The sequence below is a fragment of the Protomyctophum bolini genome (assembly GCF_963924005.1).
Source record: "Protomyctophum bolini genome assembly, chromosome: 22".
Taxonomy (NCBI): domain Eukaryota; kingdom Metazoa; phylum Chordata; class Actinopteri; order Myctophiformes; family Myctophidae; genus Protomyctophum; species Protomyctophum bolini.
This window is the reverse complement of record NC_137883.1, coordinates 14862389-14890121: the sequence shown is the minus strand read 5'-3', so window position 1 is coordinate 14890121 and position 27733 is coordinate 14862389. Positions and strand designations below refer to the sequence as shown.

At 43.6% G+C, this 27733-nt stretch overlaps 1 protein-coding gene across 1 annotated transcript in view; it reads right to left on the bottom strand.

Annotated features, from left to right (window-relative positions):
- Positions 1-27733, bottom strand: part of slc12a2 (solute carrier family 12 member 2) — a 73622-nt gene that overhangs the window by 19521 nt on the left and 26368 nt on the right. The window contains exons 4-20 of the mRNA XM_080756084.1: positions 25930-26005; positions 25524-25619; positions 19526-19665; positions 18802-18912; positions 17728-17836; positions 16172-16299; positions 15418-15502; positions 14159-14337; positions 12882-12989; positions 12510-12633; positions 11913-12014; positions 9200-9355; positions 8446-8545; positions 4330-4441; positions 2232-2372; positions 1490-1596; positions 428-507 (exon numbers count right to left, since the gene is read on the bottom strand). Coding sequence (XP_080612210.1) covers positions 428-507; positions 1490-1596; positions 2232-2372; positions 4330-4441; positions 8446-8545; positions 9200-9355; positions 11913-12014; positions 12510-12633; positions 12882-12989; positions 14159-14337; positions 15418-15502; positions 16172-16299; positions 17728-17836; positions 18802-18912; positions 19526-19665; positions 25524-25619; positions 25930-26005 — 1954 coding nt within the window. The remainder of the gene's footprint in view (positions 1-427; positions 508-1489; positions 1597-2231; positions 2373-4329; positions 4442-8445; positions 8546-9199; positions 9356-11912; positions 12015-12509; positions 12634-12881; positions 12990-14158; positions 14338-15417; positions 15503-16171; positions 16300-17727; positions 17837-18801; positions 18913-19525; positions 19666-25523; positions 25620-25929; positions 26006-27733) is intronic.

Sequence of the window (27733 nt, the reverse complement as noted above, 5' to 3'; positions counted from 1 at the left end):
TTGTCATATGTGCCCTGTGCAACCTTTGTTATTGAAGCCTAAAGGCAGGAATGTATTTTTTAAACCCCTGGACATGCGTTATGTGTCTGCTAATATCAGGTTATGAACAGGTTATACAGTATGTCTGGCTATGTCTGCTAAAAACAAAGAGCTTGTGAAGTGCCGGCATAAAGTGGTGCCAAGCAGTCTTTACAAACTCGACGAAACATTCCCAGGTTCATATTTTATATATAATAAAACTCTCCTTGGTTTGCCCTCCCCAATTTGTGTCAACTACTGCATATCTCAGCTGCACAGTGAGCCGTTCTGCTCGTTTGATTCTGCTGCAACGTCCCCGAAATAAACACTCTTGTGTGATGTTGTCCAATCTGCTGCAGCCAGAGACTAGAATGACGCGTCCATGCGTGCGTGCGTGGCATGCGCATACCTTGTCCCTGGATGTGTGACACGTCGAGGCCTTCTTTCAGCCGGAGAATCACAGCCCCGTACTGGAAGTCGAACGCATCACTGCAACGCACAACAAACACACATTACAGGAAGACTGCACTTTTACACTCAATATACACAAACAAAAAAACAGCTGAGATCCGCTTGCCCTGGCGAGGAAGAAATGGTTACAGCCATGAATGTCAAATAAAGGACATCTTTCTTTCATCTTTACAACACTTACTATGAAGCTCATGTCTAGAATGCATAATACAACTTAGTCATAGTGCATTATAATATTTAAGAATAAGAACCCATACATATTAAATTAATGTTTTATAACAGATAACTATATGGTCAAGATCAAAATACTTCATAATTCCTGGACACTCAATGACATTTCTTTGCTCACAGTGCATTGTCAAATAAAGCCTCTTTTAATGTAATGTTTATAGCCAAGTAAAAAGGGATATGTAATGTTGTTAATTTAGAGCTTAGCAGGCTGTCCATCCAACATGCGTGTACATGTGGTAAGCTAAAGGCCAGTTATTGGATTAGCAGTAATAACGAGGAGCACATTGCATGGAGTATTTAGTCATCATTTTAATGGAAGCGGACCTTCCAGCTTAATGCCATAATAATCCCACTGTACTCTGACCATCCAGAGCAGAGATCACATGATGAACAGACAGACTCTAACTTCAGTATTATATGCATCCCAGTATGTCGGCCTCATCAAGCCCCATTCACACTTTGTTGTGAGAGTCTAGATCAGATACTCAAACTCTGGGCCCATGTTGACCGGTTAAAGGTCTACATTGATTCTTGTGTGACGTGAAGCAACAATAGCCAATCGACAAGCTCACAACACATGGTGGTGCGACGCGCTGAGAGCTTGCAGATATAATGTAGAATATATAATAATAATGTTACCATTATTATTAGTATCATATTATTATTATGTTTTTGATAACATACAGTGGATGAAAGCAAGCTATGAATTCGTGAAAAATTCTTAAAATGTTTGAACGTGGTGAAAAAGCTAATGGGTGTTGGTACTCACTGGACCATGTGACAGTAGGTCTCCACGTTCATCATGTCTCCGTCTCTCCAGTCGTTCTTGAAGCCCAGCACCAGAGTGTTGGGTCGGAGGCGACCCAGACCTGCAGCCTATAAGACACACACAACACTGTCATGACATGCACCATCTATCCATGCATCTTCAACCGCTTATCCGTAGTCGGGTCGCGGGGGCAACTGCTCCACAAGAGAGCTCCAGACTTCCCTCTCCAGAGTTAACTTCCTCCTGGGGGATGCCGAGGCGTTCCAAGGCCAGTGTGACGATGTAATCCCTACATCTGCAGCTTGGTCTGCCCCGGGGTCTCCTCCCAGTGGGACGTGCATCAAGCACCTCCCTAGGGAGATGCTCCAGAGGCATCCTAACCAGATGCCCGAACCACATGAGCTGGCTACTTTCCAAGCAAAGAAGCAGCGTCTCTACTCAGTCTCTCTCGCGTGACTGAACTAAGCTACAGTATGTTTGTGCAACGTTTTTGCACAACAATGTAAAGCGGGCATTCATTTTACAATAATAACCAAACAAAAACTTCAACCCATTAAAACCAGGAAAGTATCAATGTAATTTTAGATTCTTTGCGTTGGCAATTCAGAAAGTAGCAGATCTACAAGCTCACACATCCGCGATTTTTGAAAAGTGGGAAACTACTGATTTAGAAGGCAGATAAAACACACACACAGCACGTGATGGCACCTTGTTCCATAGTGCTACCAGTGAGTTATCTCACCTGTAGCAGGTACTGACTGCCTGCTCTCATGTCCTCAGCGAACACGGGCGTGTAGAAGGCCTTGGTCTCGTTCCTCAGCAGCCAGCGTTGGAAGCGGGACTGGTCGTTGGACAACTCTTTGAAGTTGGGCCGCCGGGAACCCTGGGAGAAACGCACCCAGATGGAGAGAGAGCATGTGTCATGAATGTGTCACAGAATGTGTCACACTACACATTTCATTCCTGGCTGCAGGCGTTGAGTGTGAACATCGACAGGTTCACGCTTGTCGCCACGGCGGCTGTCAGGCATGCCTCACAGTACCTGCTAGCTCATCTCTCACTGAAAATCAATTGCGAAACCCCAAACGATACCAATGATTCCCCACAAAACTCCTTGTAACATGCAACTACTTGCAACCACCTGCAACAGACTGGTGCTTTAACTGCACCAGTCTGTCGCAGGCACACGGCTGCAATTTCCAGATTTTCCACAGCCAACATTTTTTGGGACATAATGTAAACTGGTGAGTTTCCACGACAACAACTGTTTTTGCGACTTGACAGTGACACACACAACTTGGATGGAAACTAGCGCTTTCGCATGCCAATGAAGCTCCGTTGAATTGAATCACTTGCAATGCAATGCAACGACAAGCAACGGGACATTTCAGACCACTGCGACGAACGGTAACACGGTTTCGTAGCGTCTCGTATAGTCGATGTGGTTTTGGCTTGTGAAAAATTACCTTTATATGCGCTTATCACATCGATTTGCATAAACAGTGACTTCAGACACTCCTTGATTAACAATTTAAGCCCTATATGCATTGATGTATGACAATTTTATACTATTTAGACTATATTCGCTAACCCTCCAGCCTTTTTTTTTTTTTTTTACACTTTTAACCCATTTTGGGCGGGAACCCCTTTTGGTGTTAGCATTATGTTATGCTTTAGCTATTGAAAAATCGAAGAACCACTGACATAGAAACATAGCTTTTTCAGAAAACTGTCAGGATGTAGAAGACATTTTTAGAATCTGATCTCAGGTCAAAATGACAGCTGGTGATCAAGTAGTCAGGTCTGTTCCTCCACATGGTGTAAACCTGGCCTAAGCCTGGATAATGTATCTCCATTAACAGAGCGTGTTTATTCCATCAGCCTGGCATCGGGCCGTCTCTCCTTCCCAGCGTGAGAGTGTTAATGGAACACACAACCTGCAGGGCAACTAAAACCAGCTCATACTTCTCTGAAGGCCTTTGTGTTCGATAGAACAGCCCCCCCCCCCCGGAACAGGAGGAGTGGTTGCACCCTCCCTCTCTCCCTCCCTCCGTGCGTTTCGGCCACTTTCGATGGAGGAATCTTGTAATGTAGCGATGGCTGCATGGCGTACATTTGAGGAGCAGATTACAACAGCCAGCCAACCCCCACCCCATCAACAGCAAACTTCCTGGCAGTACAATTTACTCGCTTCAACACGCTCAAGAAATCACCATACCCTAGTTGGGGTTGGCAAAAGAGACTTTCTGTGTGGGGTTTGCATGTTCTCCCCGTGTCCCCTAGGGTAGGTACCCTCACAAAAATAATGCAGTAATCCTGGTCTCTAAACTGCCTCCCCCTGATCAGCCAGGGAGACTGATGGAGGGGAAAGGAACTGATTGGAATAACGTGTTCCTTCCACGCGTTACGTCCAAACGGAGAAACTCCCCTCCTCCCCCCGCCCCCTCCCCCCGCCAGATGAAAAGAAGCAGCTTGGACTCCTCATGCATAGAAGGAAACATGAGGTCAGCCCGTTGATTTAGTAGACTAAAATCATATGCTATTTAGTCAACACTAAAGACATTTCAGATGACTATGATGATATGATTAAAACAAATTAAACTTGAGTCAAAACACTGACTAAAACTACATAAAAATGTGCTGCCAAAATCAACACTACCCAACAGCAATGATACTTCCGGGGGTCTCCCTGGTATAAAACATTTACAGGTGAGGGTGGGTGTTCCGCGGCCAAATAGAAAATGTGGTGGTCCTTGCTTAGCGTTTGCCTTGCGTTACGGTTAAGTCGCTCTGGATAAAATGCCTAAATGCCTGAACCTGTGAAACTGTCCGGTACTCACGGTGCGAACGTGCCCACAGATCAGCAGGCCGACGTTCTTGGTGAAGGAGTGGACCAGGTTGAGGAGAGCTGGACGGGCGTTGGGATATCCTGTCATCACCAGACACTGAGGCCTACGAAACAAACAATGTTGGAAAGTTACTCAAAAATTACTAACTATGACTTTTTTTTTTACACTTCTTGTGTCCAGGACGTGTCCACACGTCTTCATAATTACACCCGTAGGAGGCCCAGGACGTGTGGACACATCTTTAGGTCCTTTTTAAATGGTATAAAACGTGACCGCTAAAATTCATTTTGGACAGCGGCCGTTGCTAGGCAACACCTTGCTCAGCGCTCATGTTTTGCGTGCATGTGAAGCCAGTCACTTGTTTACGGCCGACAAATCTTGCCATTATCTCTGAATCTAGGGCGCTCTCCACAGTTTTGATCAGAACGCTCATGTTCTGACCAAATTTCGGACTTAACCAAACAACTTGTTTGGAATATAACGTTTCTAAAAGAGGTTTATTAGCACAAGGTAGTAATGGAACATTTCACCTCCCGGTTTTGGGGGGGAAATGGAAGGTGAGGCTTTTCAGAGTAAAACCTCCCTCATCTGCTGGGCAGGGCATTCTAGCGCCTTTATTTAGAAACATTCCGGGGCATAAAAAGTATTATTACTTTGTGTACTACTCCCTTCCAAAAGTAACTAGTAATTACTTTACTTTTTTCCCCTTGCCCCCATTAATTGCATCTTTTGTCCCCAAAAGTGTCACAGGCCTGAAAGTGGTTTTCAACCCTTTTTCATATCAAGGTCCATTATATATTCGGCATTTGAGCCACTTGTCTTTCTCTCCTGTGCTCACATGAGCAGCAGACGGTGGTTTCCTCCCATCCTTCCTTCCTTGTGACTCACGTCTCGGGGAGGATATCAAAGCAGACTTAACAACAACGACCGGAGTAGCGCACATGAAAGCAACTATGTTAAGTAGAGCAGGATTTAAAAGCCAGCCTGCCTGCCAGCCCACCAACGCACACACACAGAAAACACATAGGAAATATCCAAGACGACAAATTGTGTTCTTAATCTCTTGGCTGGCCCGTTGCCATGGGAAGCCTATTTCCCAAGATGTAGGGCTTTAATCCCAAACGCATCCAAACAGGGATGAGTTCCTTCCTGTACTAGTGCTGTATGCTGCTTTCAGCATGTATATTTAGTTCCTGTACTGGTACTGTACTCTGCTTTCAGCATGTATATTTAGTTCCTGTACTGGTACTGTACTCTGCTTTCAGCATGTCCATTTAGTTCCTGCACTAGTGTAGGCTATACGGTGCTGTTAACAGCATACTGTTAACAGTATGCCGCTTTCAGAATGTATATTTTGGGCCCTATTTTCGTCAGTGCTAAACCACTTATCCCCAAACTTCTTTGCCGTTTTTACTATTTTGAAAACCCTTTTTGAATAGTTCAAATAGCCGATCTACAAGCTCACAACGAGATGATGTAGATCGGCTAGTTGAACAATTTTAATATGCGTTTCAAAATAGTAAAAAGGAAAAGAAGTTTAGGGATAAGGGGTTTAGAACTGACGAAAATAGGGCCCTTACAAGTCCCTGCACTAGTACTTACTGTACGCCGCTTTTAGCAGTATATTTGCAGTTATGTGACGTTGTGTTTGCAGTCAGGCAGAAACCTCGTTAAGCTGTGCTTTGTTAGTTGACACAGCAGGCACTATAAAACTGTCATTAAGTTATCTCTCCCTCTCTCGATCTCATAATAAGTATATACAGTACAGACAAATCTTGGCAAACATCTGGCACTATCAGTGGAGGAAAAAAGTACTCAGATTCTTTACTTAATTAACAGGTTGAATGCCGCCAATGTACGGCAGTCTAATAGCCTAGATTGCCTAAGTATAGTTACCTTTGAACAGCCACTGCACCAACCTCTGAGTTGCTCGTCATGAAAATCCACTTTAAAACAGTAAACAGTGTAATCGCTTGTTGTAGTGTAGAAAATAATTCCATACCGGCGATAACAACAGCGCGCTCAGCGCACCACTTGTTCCTCCGGCAAATTTGCCATTGTAAACAATGGGACTCAATTTCCCAGAACCCTTTGCACACCGGCGCGATGGACCTTTTTGCGATCATCAAAACGCATCTCATACCGTATCCCATTCTGTCCGGTGGATTGCCCGTATGACTTAAAACTGATTAAAATGTGGATTAAACAATGAAAACATAACTCGGGCAACTCACGAATCAGAGGGAAATAGGCATGTAACGATACACTCAACTCACGATACAATACGTATCACGATATGAGGTTCACGATACGATTTTTCACGATATTTTCAACACAATTATTTTCCAGACAAATCTTTATTCACCCCCCCCCCCCCCCCAAAAAAAAGCTTTTTTCACAATTTTTATTTAACTACATAGCAAAAGTAGCATTACTTTTCATGTAAAATTACTTAATTTCTGTGCAACAACTGTAAACATGCTTTCATGTTTAAACCTAGCTCGAGTTAACATTTCTTTTTTTCTTTGATTGCATCTTAGGATAGATGTAGACCTATTTGACAGTGCAGAAACATAATTGCCTTCCTTGATGTATTAATGAGCATCAATAACGACCATCACCTGTGTCACAGACACATACAGCTTCTCTCTGCAGGCCTCTACTACTGAAAGTGACTGCATGGATGGAGTCTGTCTCATTTCTCTCCAAAAGCATGTGAATATGATGGAATAAGATTACAGCGCACATTTCATATCACACACTAGCACTTGAAAATCTATATTATTTTTTTAATAAATCGATATATATATAGATATACGATATATCGTTACATGCCTACAGGGAAAGTGTTCTATAATTAATTCCCTCGGGCAACTCGTTAAAGAGGTCAAAGTGTTAACAGTATCAATACTGCAATGTAGAAATAATGTTTAGTCTAGTAAAATGAAATACAAATCTGAGAAATTCCATGACTTATAAAACCAATGTAGGTCGGCTATTTTCACTAGCTTGGGTCTTAGGGAGACGTCAAATTTCTCTTTTGAATCGAGGTAAAACGTTTGGTAACCACTGCGTTAACCCATTAAGACACGCTCTAAATCACTAGTTCTCACACTTCCAAGATCTTTCCAATAATGTTCAAGATGTACAAGCTTGCAGCGCACTCCGAGCTTGTACATTTGCTATTTTTTAATAGCTAAAATGACACGAACGCTTTTCCGGTATTAATGGTTTAAATGGTTAACAACTGCAACACAGATTATGTCTTTAATAGATTTTGCAGCCAACTACCGACTTCCACAATGTTAAGCCTAATAATGGGTTTCCAATCAGAAAGCTGTACTTCTTTATTTAGTAATCACAGAGCAGAGCAGGATTTTATTTTCACAGACTTACTGCTTTCCGGGATTCAGTGATTAAGTTTAATTTTGCTTGTTAAAATAGCGACATGTGATTCAAATTTGGAATGGATTGGACATTCCGTTCGCGATTCATGGAATTTTTTAAAAATAAAGGCCCCTCCTACTATCTTCGGACAGCGATTACGGCCGAACGATACGCACTAACAAAATTCTGCAGTTGGTGTTTTAATCGGATATGTCCGGAGATCGTCCGGGCCGATTTTTGTGAGATTTGGACAAAATCTGTAGGAGGAGCCAAAAGTGTGTTTGAAAAATTCAAATTTGCAGGATTATCTTTCCTGACGAAAATGAGCGTGGCCTATATGTGGAAATGCATCATGACCCAAGGAATCCATGGAAAATGACATTTAGATTTTATGACTTACGGTTCAAGAGTTATAGGGAAAAACGTAAAGTGGGCTGTTATAGCGCCACCATGAGGCCGACTGATGTAATTCCTTTTCAATTAATTTTCATAAATTATTATGAACCTCCCCCCCCCCCCCCCCCCCCCCCCCCCCCCAAGTCTTATAAATATGGCGCTTACGGTCTCCAAGGGAAAAAATACTTAAATGTAGTCTTCGATTTCCCCATTATAAGTCTATGGAGAACTAATTATGGATATAGTATAAGTATAGTATAATAAGTCAGTTAATGAAACGTCGATGGCCCGAAAAGGAAAAGAAGAAAGTTGCATGATTTTCACCTGAAGTTCTTGATGTGATCCTCCACGCCGCTGAGGTGCAGCGTGTGAGTCAGCGCCTGGTGGTAGGTCAGAGCCTGGGTGGACGAGCCCCAGTTAACATCTGGATGGGAGAGAGAGAGAGGAGACAAAGAGTGTGTGAGTCACCCATGTTGGGTCAGCTGCGATGTGTTGCGCACGTGTGTGTGTGTGTGTGTGTGTGTGGCTGCATGTCAAACTGAGCACGTCTGAAGCGCTATACAGGGAGATGTGTTTTCCTCCCCTCAGTGTTGTTCTAGTCTCCTTAGGGTCAGAGTGCACGCGAGTTCTAGCCTGCTCAGGGTCAGGGTGCACGCGAGTTCTAGCCTGCTCAGGGTCAGGGTGCACGTGAGTTCTAGTCTGCTCAGGGTCAGGGTGCACGTGAGTTCGTGAGCGTGTGTGTGTGGGTGGCCAGCAGCCATGGGCGCTGCACGCCCGCACAGATGTGCCAGCGTGTTTGTCACGGCAGGGGTGGGAAAGGTCAAGCGGCGTGCTGCCTGGGACAGAGGACATGAATGGACATATCATTGTGGAAGCTCTGCTTCTTCCACCGCTCCAAAGTACATTTTAACAAAAGTTTAATAAAAGATTGGTATATATACAGTATATACTGTATATATCATTACTAAATTCACCGATCGTAGCTTAGTTTTTATTTTGTTTGTCAGTGAAAGAAAAGGTAGTCGACGGACATAAATATTTGGTCAGTTTTAGTGGACACTTGGTACCAGGGCCTTACCGGGCTTCTTGTAGCTGACGTAGATGTAGAGACCCAGCACGATGCCGTTGGTGAACAGAGCGGCCCACCAGTTGATGACGAACATGACCACGCAGCAGAGCACAGCCCCCGCCAGGGACACCCACATGTTGTACCACTTGAAGCTGGGCCGCCATCCTGTAACAAGGGTTACCATGGTTACCACCACAAAGGTGAAAAACATCATGCCTGCGTCTGCCGTGTAAACACCAATATAGTGGTAAATTTGACAAAAAAAAAACGAAAAATCGAAAGGCGTTTTTAACCTCTGCTGAAAATGCAATGCACTCATGTAAAAACGCACAAACGCCCCAATAGTTCACGTCCACAGAATAGACGTGCAGCTCCTCGTTGGCGTGTTTTTCTCCTGTGCTCAGGAGAAGAAACGTTTCTATGGACACTTTGCTAAATACTTTACTAAATATTTGGTAAACCAATAACAAGTTTGAGGAACAAAAGGAAACCACATTGGTGTTCCCCCTCAAAAAACCCAGAATAAAATAAAGAAAAACAAATCCTACAATACAACCTGCCTAAACTTTAAATTGAATTGTCTGTGCCTAGTATCCCAAACAATGAAAACAGAGACTAAAGAAAGAATATTTTAGATTTTTTTTAAATAGCAGATATACAAGCTCACTGTGATCTTGCACATCTGCTATTTTTGACCATTTCTTTGGTCTTAAAAGTGTTGCATGTTTCAACACAAATCTTCTCGTCTGGGGGTCTCTGGCACATTATAAAACTAAATGCATCCAGTGCCTGGCATCTCAAACGCTGAAAACTCTTCAAAAGCAAAAAAGAAAAACGAACAAAAAGCATTACCAATAATAATAATTAACAGTTGTAAGTGATGTTACTGAATATTTTAGGATATTAAAATAACGCAGCATATTAAAAGGGAGTATGGATATGAGCATTGATTAAAGAAGAGTTAACCAAGTTAAGAGACGTCCGGTATGCTTCTAGCTGCTCGGGTGGAATCACAGCATCTAAAAACTAGTGGGGGTTTTAGTAACATGATGAACAAGTTGGACTGTTACACAATGGTACACTCTAGAACAAGCCACAGACACAAATGGTACGTCACACAAAAGTCAACTCGTTGACTGCCATTGTCGAGTATACCCGTCATTTCAATCCAAGGCACACGCCACCATTGACGAGTGACTGGTCATGCGTAGTTATCAGTGGTTAACGGTCGAGTGCGCTCTTCTGAAACCATGAATGACCTCGAGCGACAAAGATTGCATCCAGAAATAATTTGAGACTGTGAATGGATGTTTTTTTTGCCCACGCCTAGTACCATTTGTGTCTGTGTATTTATATTAAACTGCCTGGAGGGAAAGCAGAATCGGCATGGAGGATTTTTTATTTATTTTATACCTGGTGTTCTTCAAGAGCTTTGGTGTCAAGGGAGAAAACACACACACACACATGCACGCATGAACACGCATACATACACACACACACACACACACACACACCTCTTTAAATCATTTCAACAGTTCTACACAGGGATGTCTGATATTATGGCCGATATTTGCGTAAAATTTGTTTTTTATTAATTTCTCCCGAATTTATAATCATGTTTATTTTTTTTTGTCAAACAATCAAATTAGGCAGAATGTGTTAATTCCACGACCGCATGTATCGGTTTATATCTGAAATTTGGACAATATCGGGATCTGCAAAAAAGTCAATAACGGACACCCCTACATGGCGGCTAGCTGTTCAAATCATAGTGGTGCAGAAATGTAACATTGAATGGTGTTTCCTAAGGAGAAGAAAAATAATTAATAGTCGATGGCCGGCTTCCCCGGTGTTAGTTGGAAAGCCCGGCCAAACCAGAGATGGAGGGGAGGCTTCCTACAACTAGAGACAGCATGGTGGACTGGAACATATCTTTGCTGTCGGGCAGAAACCTCTTATCTCCATAGTTTTACTTTTGGTGTTTCTTTTATAAACTACTTGATCATACTACAGCGTCACATGGAAGCATCAAAAAGTAGCAGATCTACAAGTGTGGTACAAAACGACGTGTTTTGAGCTTGTGGACCTGCCACTTTTGCCATTTTTGAATCCTGAAAAGTAACTGTTTTGCACATATGAGGTTTCCACCCGACAGAGACGATGTATGTATTCGAAACGTTGCTGAATACCTTAATAAGTTAATAACGATAAGTACAACAATATATAGTTTTAATGTTTTAAATATCTAGCCTAACAAAAGACAACATAATGCCTTTGAACTTTGACTTTCAGTTGCATTATTGCACATAGCCTAAATCCAATAATAATATTAGGACTGCTGCCATTCAGGATGGAAAATACAATTGTCCTTTTGGATTTGAGGAGAAGTAATTTCATGAGGAAACTGCAGTTGGAACTACTTGATAAAAACTGAAAACGTTCATATTTGAGAGGTGTGGAGAGGAGCAGCTGTGCTCAACTTGATCTATACTTCCATCTCCACTCTCTACTCCAGTGCTTTGTAGTAGATCTACAAGCAACACTGAGCTTGTAGATCAGCTATTTGTAGCATGCGACAGCGTTCGTACGACAATCAGGCTTTTATCCGTCAGCCAATCTTTCGTGTTCATCTTTACGTGAACGTCTTAGAGCTAACGGTCAGTACTTTAATGTATATCGTTTTCAAAAGATAAGAGTGAAATGCGTGTCGTTTGTTTTTTACCTGGCGAGTTGGCCAGGGAGGCGTGGAATACGGAGAAGTTGATCAAAGCGTAGGAGGCCAGGAAGAAGTTGGAAATTATGGGAGCGATTATGTTCAGCTCCGCTGAAAGAAAGAAAGACATTCACGATTAAACCTCCACACATCACACTGTAAAAACTCCCTTTACACAGCAAATATTGTATCTATTTCAACAAATCTACAAGCTCTCAAAACCATCGCACTGCAATGAGTTCAGAGCTTGTAGTTCCATAAAAGATTTGAACAGTTTCTGGAACCGGTGTTGTCACACTCGTCAGCACTGGTCCGTGGACCTATCTGCTATACAATTACAATACAATAGTTTTTAAATATTTAGAATATAGTTCCAATATATATTTGGAATAGTTACGTTTTTTTATTAGTTATCAGTTTTACGATTTTACGATTACAGTTCCTTAACAATTCCCTATAACGATCCGATTCCTTAAGAATCCCAAACCTAGTTGGTCATTGATTGTTTAAAATGAATCATTTTAAATGATGCTAGTTGTCCAGAACACGACAAAGGGTTGAAAAGCAGCGTCTTAGTGCAGAGGAGCGGTGAAGCTGCTCACGTACCAATGAGGATGAAGGCCAGGGCGATGCAGAAGGTCAGGATGTATCCTCGGAGAGGCTCGTTGTTCTTGCCGTAGCCTTTGGCGAACATGGCCAGACCTGGGTAGATGTTGTCTTTACACAGAGCCTACAGCAAAAAACAAAACAAAAAAAACTGTAAAAATAATATTGTGTACATACATTCATTTTAGTAGTCTTTTTGACAGCTTTGCCACCATCACAATGTCTGTCTAACACAGGAGGAATATACCAAGATTATATGAAGTTCCACAGTATGAATTTAATTAAACTCGATTGTCCACCACAAGCCAGCATGGCGACGACCCCGGGAGTGCATACGTAGAGTTTCAGAAGTGGAACAATGACAGGACGTACCTGGAAAACCTTGGGAGCGCTGACCAGCGATGCCAACGCCGACGACAGCGTGGCCGAGAAGATTCCTGCAGTGATGATGGGGCCGAACCCAGACACCAGGCTCATCACCTAGGCAAGGCAAGTATATTTATATTGCACCTTTCATACACAAGGCAATTCAAAGTGCTTTACAGAATAACAAATACAAAGTGTAACAATGCACTTTAAATATGAATAGAGAATATATAGATCCAATTAAAATAAGATAAAGGAGCATAGGCAAGAACTAAGCTCACTTAGGTCCTGGACTACATGTTGTCTCAGTAAGACAGCCCTCCCCGCCAGGGCCGGTACTAGGCATAAGCGAACCAAGCGGTCGCTTGGGGACACAACCACTGAGGGGGTCACGTCACAGGGAGAAGATTCTTTTTTTTTTTTATGTATCCCCTATCCCTTACATGGGCTACTGGCAGTGGCCACATGTGGCCCCCACCTAGCTTCTTAATTTTGATCTCAAAGTGCACCAGATTGAAGCATTTTCATGGCAAATTTACAGATTTTTCTGAACCCCCCCGGCGTGGCAGGGCAGGGGGGGGGGGCACAGAATATTATGTTGCTTGGGGCCACTAAAGGCCTAGAACCGGCACTAGGCTCCCCCTATAGACGAATCCAGGAACGCAGCTTACGTATTTCCTGTAGGCGGACTCGACGTAGCTGCGGGGTTTAAACCCTCACTAGGCGCATATATTTTTTATGTTGCCACTACTGTTGGAGCAGCCATAAACTACACAGGTTCATACCGATGTTCTGGGCATCTTTGTAATGTTAGTGTTAGTAAAAAGCAGGTAAAAGAGTAACGTTTGAGGCAGTCACTCTGCCGCTTCACCATGTTTTGTTCCAACTATGGGGTGTACAATTAGTAGATCAGCCCCAGATGACCTAAGGGTTCTAGGGGGTTCACATGGCTCCAGCATGTCTGAGATGTACAGTAGCTGGGCCCAGAGCCCGAATCAATCAATTCTCTGGGAGACTGGTGGCCAATGTAAGGCTTTTAAGACTAGTTTTCAGGTTGTCAGGACTCTGGCAGCAGCATGCTGAATCAGTTGGAATTGTCGAAGAGCGTTGCTTGAGATGAATGGATGATGATGAGGTCCACAACCACGGGCGGGACTTGACAAAGGGTCAATTCCAATATTTTTTACACAAGCACACATTGATATTTAATGCATTCATAGACCAACGCTAACGGGATCGTTCTAATGTTCACGCCCGTCTGGCCTACATTACGATCCTCATACCTGGAAGTCGTTCTGTAGTCCGTACTTGCATTCCGAAAGCCCAGAATCCTTGGCGAAGTTCAGACAGGAGGAGAAGTCATAGCCGAACTTGCAGGCGGCCTCGCTGCAGTTGGCCATGAACTGTCCGCTGAGAGTCTCGTTCAGGTCCAAGCCCGTGGCATCTCTCACGATACACGAGCCTGAGTCGACCGGAGAAAAAAAAAAATGTGATTTTTCTAATTGGCAAATTAAAACAAAATAAAAAAGTATCCTGTATAGTTTTAGCCCATTTAGACCTGAAGCAGATTCTAAAAACGCCTTGTAAAACCTAACCTAAGGTTTCTGAAAACATTCAAATTCTTATTTAAAAATGTAAAAACAACATCGCTGGCTGGCTGCAGTGATAGCGATAGTTATACTACTCGCTGTGAATCAGAAAGGCCCTTTAGGCTGCTCAACAGTGTGTGACCTGATTGGGGCCGAATGCGACCCCAATCAGCTGCAGGAGTCAATGGGTCGTACACCAAACAGACAGACAGAGATATACACACACAGCCAGTCATTGGAGCGGTTAGGCACCGCTCAAAAAAATGATAATGATGTTGCTAACTTGCTACATGTATAGCAACAACTAATGAGACACAGAGGTAGCTCCCGGTTGAAAGGTATAACAATGTATAGGTTACACCGGGTCTAAATAGGTTGCTGCTGGGAGAAGAACGCTAGGTAGATTTTTCTAGACTAGAGTTCATGCTTGGTCTACTCTGCTTAATCCGATCTTGCACATTTAAGTTGCTCTGGATATGAATGTCTGCTAAATGCCTAATTGAGAAGCATGCAGTGCGACCGACCGTGTTACCTGTAGAGACTGAGAAGCATGTGCATTGAATAAAGCTAAATAAAATCACATGAGTGAAAGTTTAATGAGGATGTTATTATCCTACTAAAGTCTAAACCTATGTTCCTGCTGTTCTACATGGAGCCAAACGGTTGAAGAAATAATACAGTTTGAGGCTTTAAGCTTTGCTTTAATGACATTTCTGACATAATTTGTGTATATGAAACATGCTTCTGAACATGTATTCTATTGCTAGTTTAACAACTTCAAATACCCATTAATCTTAAAATGACTAATGACAGAAAATAGCCGATCTACAAGCTCACAACACGTCACACTGCGACATGGCAACATGCTGGCTTCTATGGAATCCAAATGACTGAAATCAGTCGTGGCGACTGAGAACTTTAATCCATGCATGCAGTACGACAGACCGTGTTACCTGTAGAGACGGCCACTCCCAGGTAGACGATACCAGTGACCAAGATGGCCAGGAGGGTTCCTCTGGGAATCGCCAGCTGTGGGTCCTGCAGTTGCAAATAATACAAACATCAACCACGTCATTATGAGTCATTATTATTATTAGTTCTTGTTAACCCATTCAGATGTAATTCTTTCCCCCTGAGATACAGTATGTCATGCAGAAAACTTGAGCAACTTGAAAGCAAAACAGAAATGTGATTTTTATTCCACGACAAAAACACAATTAAATCATTACTGGCATTTTTTATAACAGGTAGTTTTGAGGAAGCAGTCTGATTGGTTGAAATAGCCCTCTACCCGTGCTTCAAACGAGCACACCTAATCAAAACCATAAACAGCTGTGCTAGGCAGGCTACTAGCTAAGCTACCGTAGGTGTTTACGTGGAACATTTTCGGCCGTTATCTGTCATAATTTTAGTTGTAATGAAATTTAGTTGACTTTTCTTTTTTTTTTAAGGGTAACTGTTGTATAATCACAATGTTACACTCGAGGATGTACCGTCATCTATGGCACTTCTGTGCTGCCTACGAAACCCGTATCGGCTCGTTCCTGCAGAAATGCAGGCTTGCCATTAATCACGATAACGTAAACCCTCTTGTGAAATATTGCGTAACTATTTGTGTTAATCGTCAAGTACAATGTCATGATCGCAACAACGTATACACCATCAAAGATCTAGGAATGAACATAACAGCAGTGACGGTCTACTTACAGCCAGGTCTCCAGAGATGTTGGCCCCTGCCAGGATGCCAGTGGCAGCGGGGAAGAAGATGGCGAACACTGAGAAGAATGTCTCCGTACCTCGGAAATCCGGACCCATGTTCTCCCACATGATGGTACCTGGCAACAAGACAGCAAAAAGGGTGTGATGATTATTAGACCCATGTTCTCCCACATGATGGAACCATAGAGTTATAAAGGATAGAGTGCGGACCGGAGTGACAGCCCGCCCCCTGCTATTCATTTCAATGGAAGTTGCTCAGTGGTGTTTTGAAGCACCCGGAAGAGCGGTCTACTTCCGCATTTGACCACCAACAGTTCAAGGTTTCTTTATTTGTCTCCCGAAGGAGAAATTTGTCTTGGACCCCAAGGACCCGCCCTGCAGCATACAGATACGATACAATACAGGTACACACTGACTCAGTTGGTGGTGAAATGCGGAAGTGCAAACAAGCACTCAATGTTAAACCCCAGCATTGTGCTATATGCACGGGCGCGACTGCAGTTCCACCTTTGACCAGTAGGCTCGGCGGCTTAACGTTGGCCAGACGTTCTGGGAGCTTGGATGGAACCTGGCAACAAGCCAGCAAAAAGGTTTTGATGATCATTAGGAAGGAAAAGTGGACAAAGTGAACATACTGTAGCAGATATGCAAGCTCACAATGCTATTTATTTTTTTAAACAGGTTAAGTGGTTCATTCATAATGTAGTAGTTGTGTTGGTTTGAGTCCCCAGCATTTCTCTTTTGGGCCTCCGACTGAAAACGTTTGGGAAGCCCTGATGATGTATGTCCTGTCTATCATGCACCTCGTTTGAAGTCTTGCGTCAAACGTTGCCATTTCTTGAATTGAAAGCTGGTTAATTCAACTAACAATGCATTCAGGAACAATGCATGTTGGTAAAGATGCAAATATGGAATGTAAGCCCCACCCTGTTATGCAAATACCCGTTATACCCATTGTCAGAGTAACCGTGTGAAGAGTGCAAACCGAATCAATTGGCTCATTTGGGCCACGGCCACTGGGCCAGAACCTTTTGCTGGTGCTTCTGGACAACAGCCTGTCTGACTAGCTCGAAGCCGGGCACGGCACTCCCTCAGGTTTGTTACAATAACCTTGGATTGAAGACGTACGTAGAGATTCGCGGCTCGCTGCATTTATAATAGGAAGAAGATAAGCATCGTCACCTTCTTAAACTAATGGACCACGTCATTTTTTGAGGAAAGTGAGCTCCTCGTGACACTGGCTACCTCTGGTAAAATCGCCAAATCCTAATTGAGTGACTTAGGCCAAAACAGGCAATCTTTTGGCATATGGTCACATGGTTTTGTGAAAACATTGCCCAAGTCAGGTAAATACCGGTAGGCCTAAATCAGGCCGTTTAATCCAATGTAATTCCATTTAATCCTTTTATCCTCTTAAACGTTTTTGGTAAAATTATGAAGAAATTTATTTTGCTTGAAAAACGTAAAAAGAAAAAAACAACTTTTAGGTTAAGAAGATGATGATATTGATCAAGTTGAGAGAAGAAAAAAAAAGGTGTCCGTACTGTCGTAGCCCATGAAGCCCCTGGACTCCTTGGCCTTGACCGGGATGAAGGATCCGATGAAGTAGTTGACGATGGCGGTGCAGAGCACGAACAGCAGGAAGATCTGTGCCTGTAGAGGATACCATAACATTGTGTTAGACCAGGCTCTTCAACAGGGGGGTCCGGGACCCTATAGGGGGGTCCTCAGAGTTACTACTATTTTTACATTAACCCTAGAATTCCTTGTCTGAGGGGAAGGTTAGCCGAACATAGCAGATCTACAATCTAAGGTGGAGTCTGAAGTGGTAAGTCTTCAGACTACGAGCTGGGGACCCTCTGAATCCCCCCTTGAGGATCCCTGTTGAGAAACAATGAACACTGGGGCTGGTACCTTGTCCTCCCATTCCATCCCCCCTCAGTTAGAAACATTGGTACCTTGGACTCCCATTCCATCCCCCCTCAGTTAGAAACATTGGTACCTTGGCCTCCCATTCCATCCCCCCTCAGTTAGAAACATTGGTACCTTGGCCTCCCATTCCATCCCCCCTCAGTTAGAAACATTGGTACCTTGGCCTCCCATTCCATCCCCCCTCAGTTAGAAACATTGGTACCTTGGCCTCCCATTCCATCCCCCCTCAGTTAGAAACATTGGTACCTTGGGCTCCCATTCCATCCCCCCTCAGTTAGAAACATTGGTACCTTGGCCTCCCATTCCATCCCCCCTCAGTTAGAAACATTGGTACCTTGGCCTCCCATTCCATCCCCCCTCAGTTAGAAACATTGGTACCTTGGCCTCCCATTCCATCCCCCCTCAGTTAGAAACATTGGTACCTTGGCCTCCCATTCCATCCCCCCTCAGTTAGAAACATTGGTACCTTGGCCTCCCATTCCATCCCCCCTCAGTTAGAAACATTGGTACCTTGGCCTCCCATTCCATCCCCCCTCAGTTAGAAACATTGGTACCTTGGCCTCCCATTCCATCCCCCCTCAGTTAGAAACATTGGTACCTTGGCCTCCCATTCCATCCCCCCTCAGTTAGAAACATTGGTACCTTGGCCTCCCATTCCATCCCCCCTCAGTTAGAAACATTGGTACCTTGGCCTCCCATTCCATCCCAGCCACAGAGATGCCCAGGAGCAGGATGACGGTGAGGGTGCCGATGATTCGGATGTCGTTGGTGGTGTCCATCATGACAGCGTCGACGCCCTGCAAGTGTGGGAGACAGGGGTCATCAATTCATTATGTCCGTACACGGACAAAATGTATCTGTGGCAAAGACTTATCCTCGTCCATGTCACATTTTAGATTTTTTTTTTTACAAACCATTATAATGTTTTTATTTTGATCACACGAGACCCTGAGCTTATATAGACTGAAGCTATAAGTCACCACCATTTGACTCGCAGTGAAACAATCTTTTGGACAGCCATGCTATTTTCAAACATAACTAGGAAATGGATGGTCGACAATTTCTTTTGAGGAAGCACAGAGAAAACCTCTATGTTTAGCAACGATCTTACTGGAGATTTATATTTTGTGACTACTTGAAAGGTAGGGGGATTCTTTTTTGGCAGGGGCTGAATTATTTATGCATTTACTCTGGCAGTAAATGAGTTGAGAGGCTAGTCTCGCGTGGACAGTGGCTAGAATGAGCGAGCATTAATTTGTCTTACTGTAATTGTTTCCACGTTGAAAAACATTCAGTAGATCTACAAGCTCACGTGCAAGCTTGCAGATCAGCCATTTCCACTATATTTTTCGTACTTTTCCCCTTAAAAATAAAAAAGAAATTGATAAAAAAAAAGGAGCATTAACTTACGGCCAGCAGTTCCACCACGGTCTCAGCGAAGCCCACCACGTACATAGCTACGGCCACCGCGTTGGCGAAGGCGAAGATCAGACCGATGGAGCCTCCAAACTCGGGGCCCAAACTTCGCGATATCAAATAATACGCCCCGCCTGAAAAGCAAACAAAAGACATTAGAAGAAGAGTTGCAAAAAACACAGCATTTAGTTTTAGTCCTTTTTAGTCATCTGAAATTGTTTAGTCTTAGTCTAGCCTTAGTGGACATTTAGTCACATCTTCAGGCCTATTCATACTCCAGTTTGAGGTGATGGCTTATCACTGCAGTGTAGTTTTCTAAAGGTTAGAAAACTACATCACGTCACTCACCGCAGTGATCAGATATCACCGCGGACCCCGACAGACATACAGAGTAAATCTTCATTTCTATGCTGATGATACCCAACTATATCTTTCTGTAGCTCCAGATGATCCCTGTGCTTTAGACCCGTTGTTGACCCGTCTGTCTAGCATCAAATGCTGGATGAGTGAGAACTTTCTCAAGCTAAATGAGGATAAGACAGAAGTTCTCATAATCGGTTCTATAGAGCAGAAATAATCAATAAAAAGCAGACTGACCTGACTGTAGAAAGTAACAGTACAGTACAGTAAAGAACTTGGGTGTCATTATTGATTCTGAATTGAATTTTAATTCACAAGATTCCTTTTTTCACCTTAGAAATATTGCACGAATCAGAGCCCATTTGTCATTGGACGATGCAAAAACACTAATCCATGCCTTTGTTTTTTCTCGGCCTGATTACTGCAATGCACTGGACTGCCTAAGAAAACAACTGACAGATTACAACTTGTCCAAAATGCAGCAGCCAGAGTTAACTAAAACTAAGATGAGAGAACATATTACTCCAGTTTTAGCTTCACTGCATTGGCTTCCGGTTATTTTTAAGATTGATTTTAAAATTATTTTACTTGTTTATAAAGCTCTCAAAGGTCTCACACCTTCCTACCTACATGACTGCCTGCCTAAATATGTTCCAAACAGCCCCCTAAGGTCTTACACTGCTGGCCTGCTCGCTTTGCCTAAAAAAATGGCAACTAAACAATACAGTGAAGCAGCTTTTTTGCTTCTACGGGTCGACGGTGTGGAACAAACTCCCACTGTACCTTCGACAGGCAGCCTCTGTAGAAATGTTTAAAGCACAGCTGCTTGCTTTTAATTGATCTTCAAAATGTCCTCCTGTATTGCATTACTGCTATTATTTTTAATGTTTTATGCCTTGCATTTCTTTTCTTTCTTTCTTTCTCCATTGCTCTGTAAAGCACTTTGAGCTGCATTTCATGTCATGAAAGGTGCTATACAAATAACATATTATTATTATCTGTTTTTGATAACTTATCACCACACCATTTAGTTTTAGTCCATCAAAGGTGCAAAACACGAGCCATCCCGTGTTGGGCCGGGTGAGGCGCCGTACAGCGGCAGATTCTAGAGCCCCGCGGTTAGAAAACACACGTGTGGAACACCCAGGTTCACACAACACAACAAACAACAGAGACGCCACCTGGTCCAGAAGGCATGTGAGAAGCGTGTTGCTGTTCTGAGGTCTGGGACGGGACCCCTATAGGGCAGTGGGACCCCTATAGGACAGTGGGACCCCTATAGGGCAGTGGGGTCCGGGACCCCTATAGGACAGTGGGACCGGGACCCCTATAGGACAGTGGGACCGGGACCCCTATAGGGCAGTGCGACCCCTACAGGACAGTGGGACCCCTATAGGGCAGTGGGACCCCTACAGGACAGTGGGACCCCTACAGGGCAGTGGGACCCCTACAGGACAGTGGGACCCCTACAGGACAGTGGGACCCCTACAGGACAGTGGGACCGGGACCCCTATAGGGCAGTGGGACCCCTACAGGACAGTGGGACCCCTACAGGGCAGTGGGACGCCTATAGCATCCCTATTCTGAGGAGAACATTTGGCGAAAATAGCTGATCTACAAGCTCACAGCGCTGTCAGCTTGTAGATCGGCTATTTTCAGCCGACCAGGTACAGAGTCAAAGGTCGAGTTTACGTCAAGTATTGACAGTGAAGGGGTTACATGTGGTAACCACTTAGTGGTTAAATGAATGATGATGTTCATCAAACAATATGAAGTCTATGAAAAATGTATCTGCAAATAAATACTATAGGTATGTAGCTCTCAGCTAGGGGGTCCTTGGGGGTTGAAAAACGTTAAAGACCCCTGGAACAGAGAAAATACCAGACGCTACGTTAAAGACCCCTGGAACAGAGAAAATACCAGACGCTACGTTAAAGACCCCTGGAACAGAGAAAATACCAGACTCTACGTGAGTAAATATGACAAGGCAGCTGAGAAAATGTGACAGAGCGGGTGTTGTGCACCACGACGAAGTTAAAGAAGAAGTTAAAGCTGGAAACCATAACTTAAAATATATATTTTATTCACTGAAACAAAATGTTATATTAACCAGTCTTTAAGCTAGAGTGGACAACACTTGTTTTTCTAGAGGTCCATACTGACTTCGGTCAAGTGAGCAGGACATTAACATTAAACGCATAGTGCTGAATTATATTAAAACTGCATGCTTTTTGTAAACACAAAATGCTTGTGTTTTCATTGTAACCTCGGGGTGCACCAGAGTGAAAGATTGACTTGCAGAAAACAATCCACATCAATGCACAGTCAACGTTTAAATTAGCCTACTAATGTATATATTGCCTAATATAAAAAAGGAGCAGTGAATTTGCACCTTCTCTGCTTTACGGGGGAAATATGTGAGCGAGAACGGAGTCCATGCAACATTGCAACATGCTGCAGCAAAATACGCTGTGACCCAGCAGTGAGCTCATATGTTCCACCACAGCGCAGGGCAGAAAGAATGCCCGCTCTGCCAGTTAAAATGTCATAATGATCTTATTTATGCTTTTCCCAGGGAACGTTAAGACTCCTGGAAGAATTTTCTTGGATAATATTATTTTAATTGGTGGCAGATGGAAAGTCTTTCTCTATCGGTGTGTGTAGTATGTACCCCTTTAGAGCACTGTTTCATAGCCTGGGGTGGGGGTCCCGAACGACCACGGGGGGTCCCCGCCAAAGATCACTGGAGGGCACGGGGCCATGTGTGTGTGAGGAGAAAGGGTCTCAGCTTTTGTCAGATGCAAGAAGGGCTGCTCAGAGGATAAATAACTGCTTTAGACAATCATTTTGTTATTCAGTGTTTCATAAGACCTTATTACAGGGCTTGGTTGAATGCTTGATTATGATTGGTCAATCGCTGAATTCATCCGTCTGTTATTGCTGGATAATGACCGCTCTGCTCTATAACAGACCGCTGCCTAATCAAACCCTCGGAGCACCTGGCTGCAGCCGCTTGATTTACTGCGGTTTCCCTACATGACAGCCATTTAAACACACACAGTGTCATACTGTCATTTACAGCTAAACATTGCTCTCAAAAATGTTTTTGAAAACATTTGAGCTGGAAATAGACGAAGCAGTAACCAGAAATGGATTCCATTTGAGCAACTCACTTTCTTGTTTTCCGACAGTGCTCCAGCCCTGCAGCTGGGCAGACGCAGCCAGCACGAATGCGTGACACTTTGTCCGTTGTATTTTGGGTCAATTTATTAATTTATGTTAGGTAGCCATGTAATAAGCGGGATAATATCTGGCTAGGTGGTCATTCACCTTCATGGTGAATATCAATATTTCATTCGACTTATTTTCTCCTTTTGGGTGACTCCTCCGTGTACCACTAGAGGGGGGCTCAAGTACCACCAGTGGTACTAGTACCAGTGGTACTAGTACCAGTGGTACTAGTACCACCAGTGGTTGGGAACCTCTAGTGTGCTCCAGTATGTATGTTTACGTATGTTTTTTGTTTACCTTTATTTTTACAGAGGAAGAACAAATTCTCTGTTTCAGGAAAACACCTGCTTCACATTCACACAGACACACGCGCACGTTCAAACCTGGGAGCTGACCAGTACAACCACAGCCTGATACTGTTGTAGTGGGAGCTGACCAGTATACAGTGACAGTCTGATACTGTTGTACTGGGAGCTGACCAACCACAGTCTGATACTGTTGTACTGGGAGCTGACCAACCACAGTCTGATACTGTTGTACTGGGAGCTGACCAACCACAGTCTGATACTGTTGTACTGGGAGCTGACCAGTACAACCACATTCTGATACTGTTGTACCGGGAGCTGACCAGTACAACCACTCTGATACTGTTGCACGGGAGCTGACCAGTACAACCACAGTCTGATACTGTAGTACCGGGAGCTGACCAGTACAACCACTCTGATACTGTTGCACGGGAGCTGACCAGTACAACCACATTCTGATACTGTTGTACCGGGAGCTGACCAGTACAACCACTCTGATACTGTTGCACGGGAGCTGACCAGTACAACCACAGTCTGATACTGTAGTACCGGGAGCTGACCAGTACAACCACTCTGATACTGTTGCACGGGAGCTGACCAGTACAACCACATTCTGATACTGTTGTACCGGGAGCTGACCAGTACAACCACTCTGATACCGTTGCACGGGAGCTGACCAGTACAACCACATTCTGATACTGTAGTACCGGGAGCTGACCAGTACAACCACTCTGATACCGTTGCACGGGAGCTGACCAGTACAACCACATTCTGATACTGTAGTACCGGGAGCTGACCAGTACAACCACTCTGATACTGTTGCACGGGAGCTGAACAGTACAACCACAATCTGATACTGTAGTACCCGATACTGTTGGTCACCACAGAGCAGCCCTCCCGGGAGCAGTTTTGGGGTTTAGCACCTTGCTCATGGCATTGGGGGTGGTCGAGTGCAGGTCCTTTGAACCGGGGACCATTCGGTTGAACAAATAAAACGCTCCACTGACCTTTAGGCCACAAATGCCCCCACGGCACTTAAAGTGCAGCATGATTCTTGCTCAAATGTTAATCTCAATTTTGTGCAGAGCATTTACACAATTGTCTTTAGTCTGTAGTTTCTGAACATTACTACTTTAAAAATGTGGCACCAATGTGGAGTTGTGGAGCCAACTGCTGTGGCTTTAAAAAATACTTAAACCTCACTTCCGACCCAGAAGTGATTTCCCGCCATTGTAGCGCCAGGCTCGCTCACGGCCATGATCTGCCGCTCGAACTATTAATATGCATAGCATGACCTCGAGTAAATGTTTTATTAAGCTCTAAACATGGTCCTTTATCTCAATCTGAGCCCTAAAATGCTTTAGATCGTGTGCGCACATGTGAATGAGGAGATTTTGGATATTCGATGACTACACACCATAGTCCGGCAGCCGGGGTTGTGGGATGGGACATTTTGTATAGTCTTTTTAATTGGCCTAAAATATTGTCTATATACAGTACCGGTACATACATTCATGAATGCACATGCTGACCAGCAGTCAACATTGAGCAATTTATTGGTAGGGGTTTATATGTGATCGTACAATTAACATCCTATATACTGTATAACAAATTGCTCAATATCGACAGCCAGTCAGCAAGTGGTTTCATGAATGTATGTATATAGACAATATTGTAGGCCAATAAAAAAAAAGACTGTATACCAAATTTCCCACTTTAAACAAAAGAAGCCTGTCGGCTGCCGGACTACCATGGGAGCCACCGGAGGCCAACGATGGATGCTAAAAACATCATTAATTCTGGATTAAATGACATTAAACAAACCCGAGATCTCTCGTGTTAGCAAAGGAGGTTGCAAGGAGAAATCGCAGGATTGGTATAGATTCGGTTAATTGTGCAGCACTATGCACTTACAACCACCGCTTTCAATCAAGTTTGTGCCGAGTCACAGAAAGATTAGCATAGTGTATCGTAGAGAGCTTTATAACAGGGGTGCATCGTGTACAGTCCACATTTGAGGGACCCCCTCCAAAACAAAATGCTGCAACTCAAGTGGCTTAATCCTCCAGTGGGATAATACATTTAAAAAAACCTACCTCCTCGGACGAATCCGTTGGTGGCGATGGCCGAGGTTGACAGGCCGGTGATGGTGGTCACCACAGTGGCCATGAGCACGATGACACAGGACAAAACTGGCGCGAGGAAGGAAGGAAGGTAGATCATCTATTTAGGCTATTATTCTTTATTGTATATGATGAAAATGTCAGTAATTTCTTTATATATTTTAGTTATTTGTAATTAATATATTCTAATGTTCAATGCAAAAAAATATTAAGTCGTTAATCACAATTATTAGTGTGACAATTAATCGTCAACTTAAATGTGTAATCATGACAGCTCTAGCGTGACTGCAGGTTAAAAACAATAAGTCATGATGTGTGTGTGTGTGTGTGTGTGTGTGTGTGTGTGTCAGAGTACTGATGGTTTGTGAGCTCAGCTTACCGATTCCTGCCTGGCCCACGATCCACGACATGCGGATGAACAGCATCACACCCCAAATGTTGAGCATGCAGCGAACCTGTGGAGTCAAACATCTACCTATCAATATCGACTTAACTTATCAAATGTTTAGCATGCAGCAGACCTGTGGAGTCAAACATCTACCTATCAATATGGACTTAACTTATCAAATGTTTAGCATGCAGCAGACCTGTGGAGTCAAACATCTACCTATCAATATGGACTTAACTTAAATGTTTAGCATGCAGCAGACCTGTGGAGTCAAACATCTACCTATCAATATGGACTTAACTTATCAAATGTTTAGCATGCAGCAGACCTGTGGAGTCAAACATCTACCTATTAATATGGACTTAACTTATCAAATGTTTAGCATGCAGCAGACCTGTGGAGTCAAACATCTACATCAACATGGACTCGTCATCATCATCATACTATAATCATACTATAATTCAGTCAATGTCTGTCTGTATGTCTGTCTGTGTGTCACTGTGACTGCCGTAGCTCCTCACTGCCTGCACCAATCACTCCCTTTTCACGCAGGCATTGACCATAATAATATGGAGGTCTTAACGAAGCCCTTTTTTCGATTTGACACATTCATGATTAATAATGAATTTATTAGTGAATTAAAAATGCGAAAACGCACCCAGGGCGCAGTACCCCCCGCGGCCACAAGGGGTGGGGGGGGGGATATCTCACAACGGGTAAGGGCTAGTACAAACAACTACTGAAACCTACTAAACTAGTGAAATTGGAAGAGCTGACACAAATGAATGAGCGGACACGATGGGACCTGGAGCACTAGCTGATGAATGAGCTTTGTGGTGAGGGGGGGGGGATTTGTAAACCATCTGAACATGTATTTTCTGATTTACTACAGAGCTGGACAGAGAGACTCTGAGTTTGGGGTCAGACTCCCATTGTCTTAGGGCCGATTCATACTCCTATTTTAGAGCCGAATAAAAGTCGGTTCGGCTCTGTAGAGCCTACAATTTGACGTCATTTGAGGTTCGGGGGGGCGGGTACCGTCCTAAAGTCGGCTCTTCGGTGCTACTGAAAATGTCTGACGAGCCGAAATCATTTCGGCACTACAGCGCCGAAACAGGAGTATGAATCGGCCCTTAGGGTCCAGTCAATCATGACTAGGTCGCTAGGTTTCACCTGACAAAAGACACAAATGACCATAAAAACCTTGCTACTCAATTGAAGTCGGTTATCGGTTCTAAATTGCCCAGCCATAAAATTATAGCTACGTTAATGTTAGACTGGAAAACGAGGCTGGTAGTTTTCTCGAACATGGAGGGAGAAATGGAGAGTTCATTTTAAAGGTTGTGTGTAGCGTTGCGCCGCAGGCCCATTCGGACGCCTGTGTCAGCGTCGTTAACACAGCTGAGAGACTACTTCACACACTGCGGACACAATCCTCAACGGGGCGAGACATGATTTCATGGACGCCGTCCATGGTGTCACACATTGGTGGCGCCCAATGGACGCTGTGGTGAAAACAAGCCGCCGACATACACACTAGTGAAACCCAGAGAGTTGGTTTGTGTGTAAAAATATTAACCCTTTACCACATTAAAATAATGATCTCATTAATTAGGTCTTTGTAATGAATGAATACAAATAAATCACATGTTTAATCGCATATCAATATTTGCCCAAGAAGTTTATTTTTCAATTAAAACAGATTTATATATAAGAGTGGAGAGTTATTATTTTATTTTAGCTTTTTCGGCCTTTATTGATATGTGAAAGTAGACTGACATAAAATGGGGAGAGA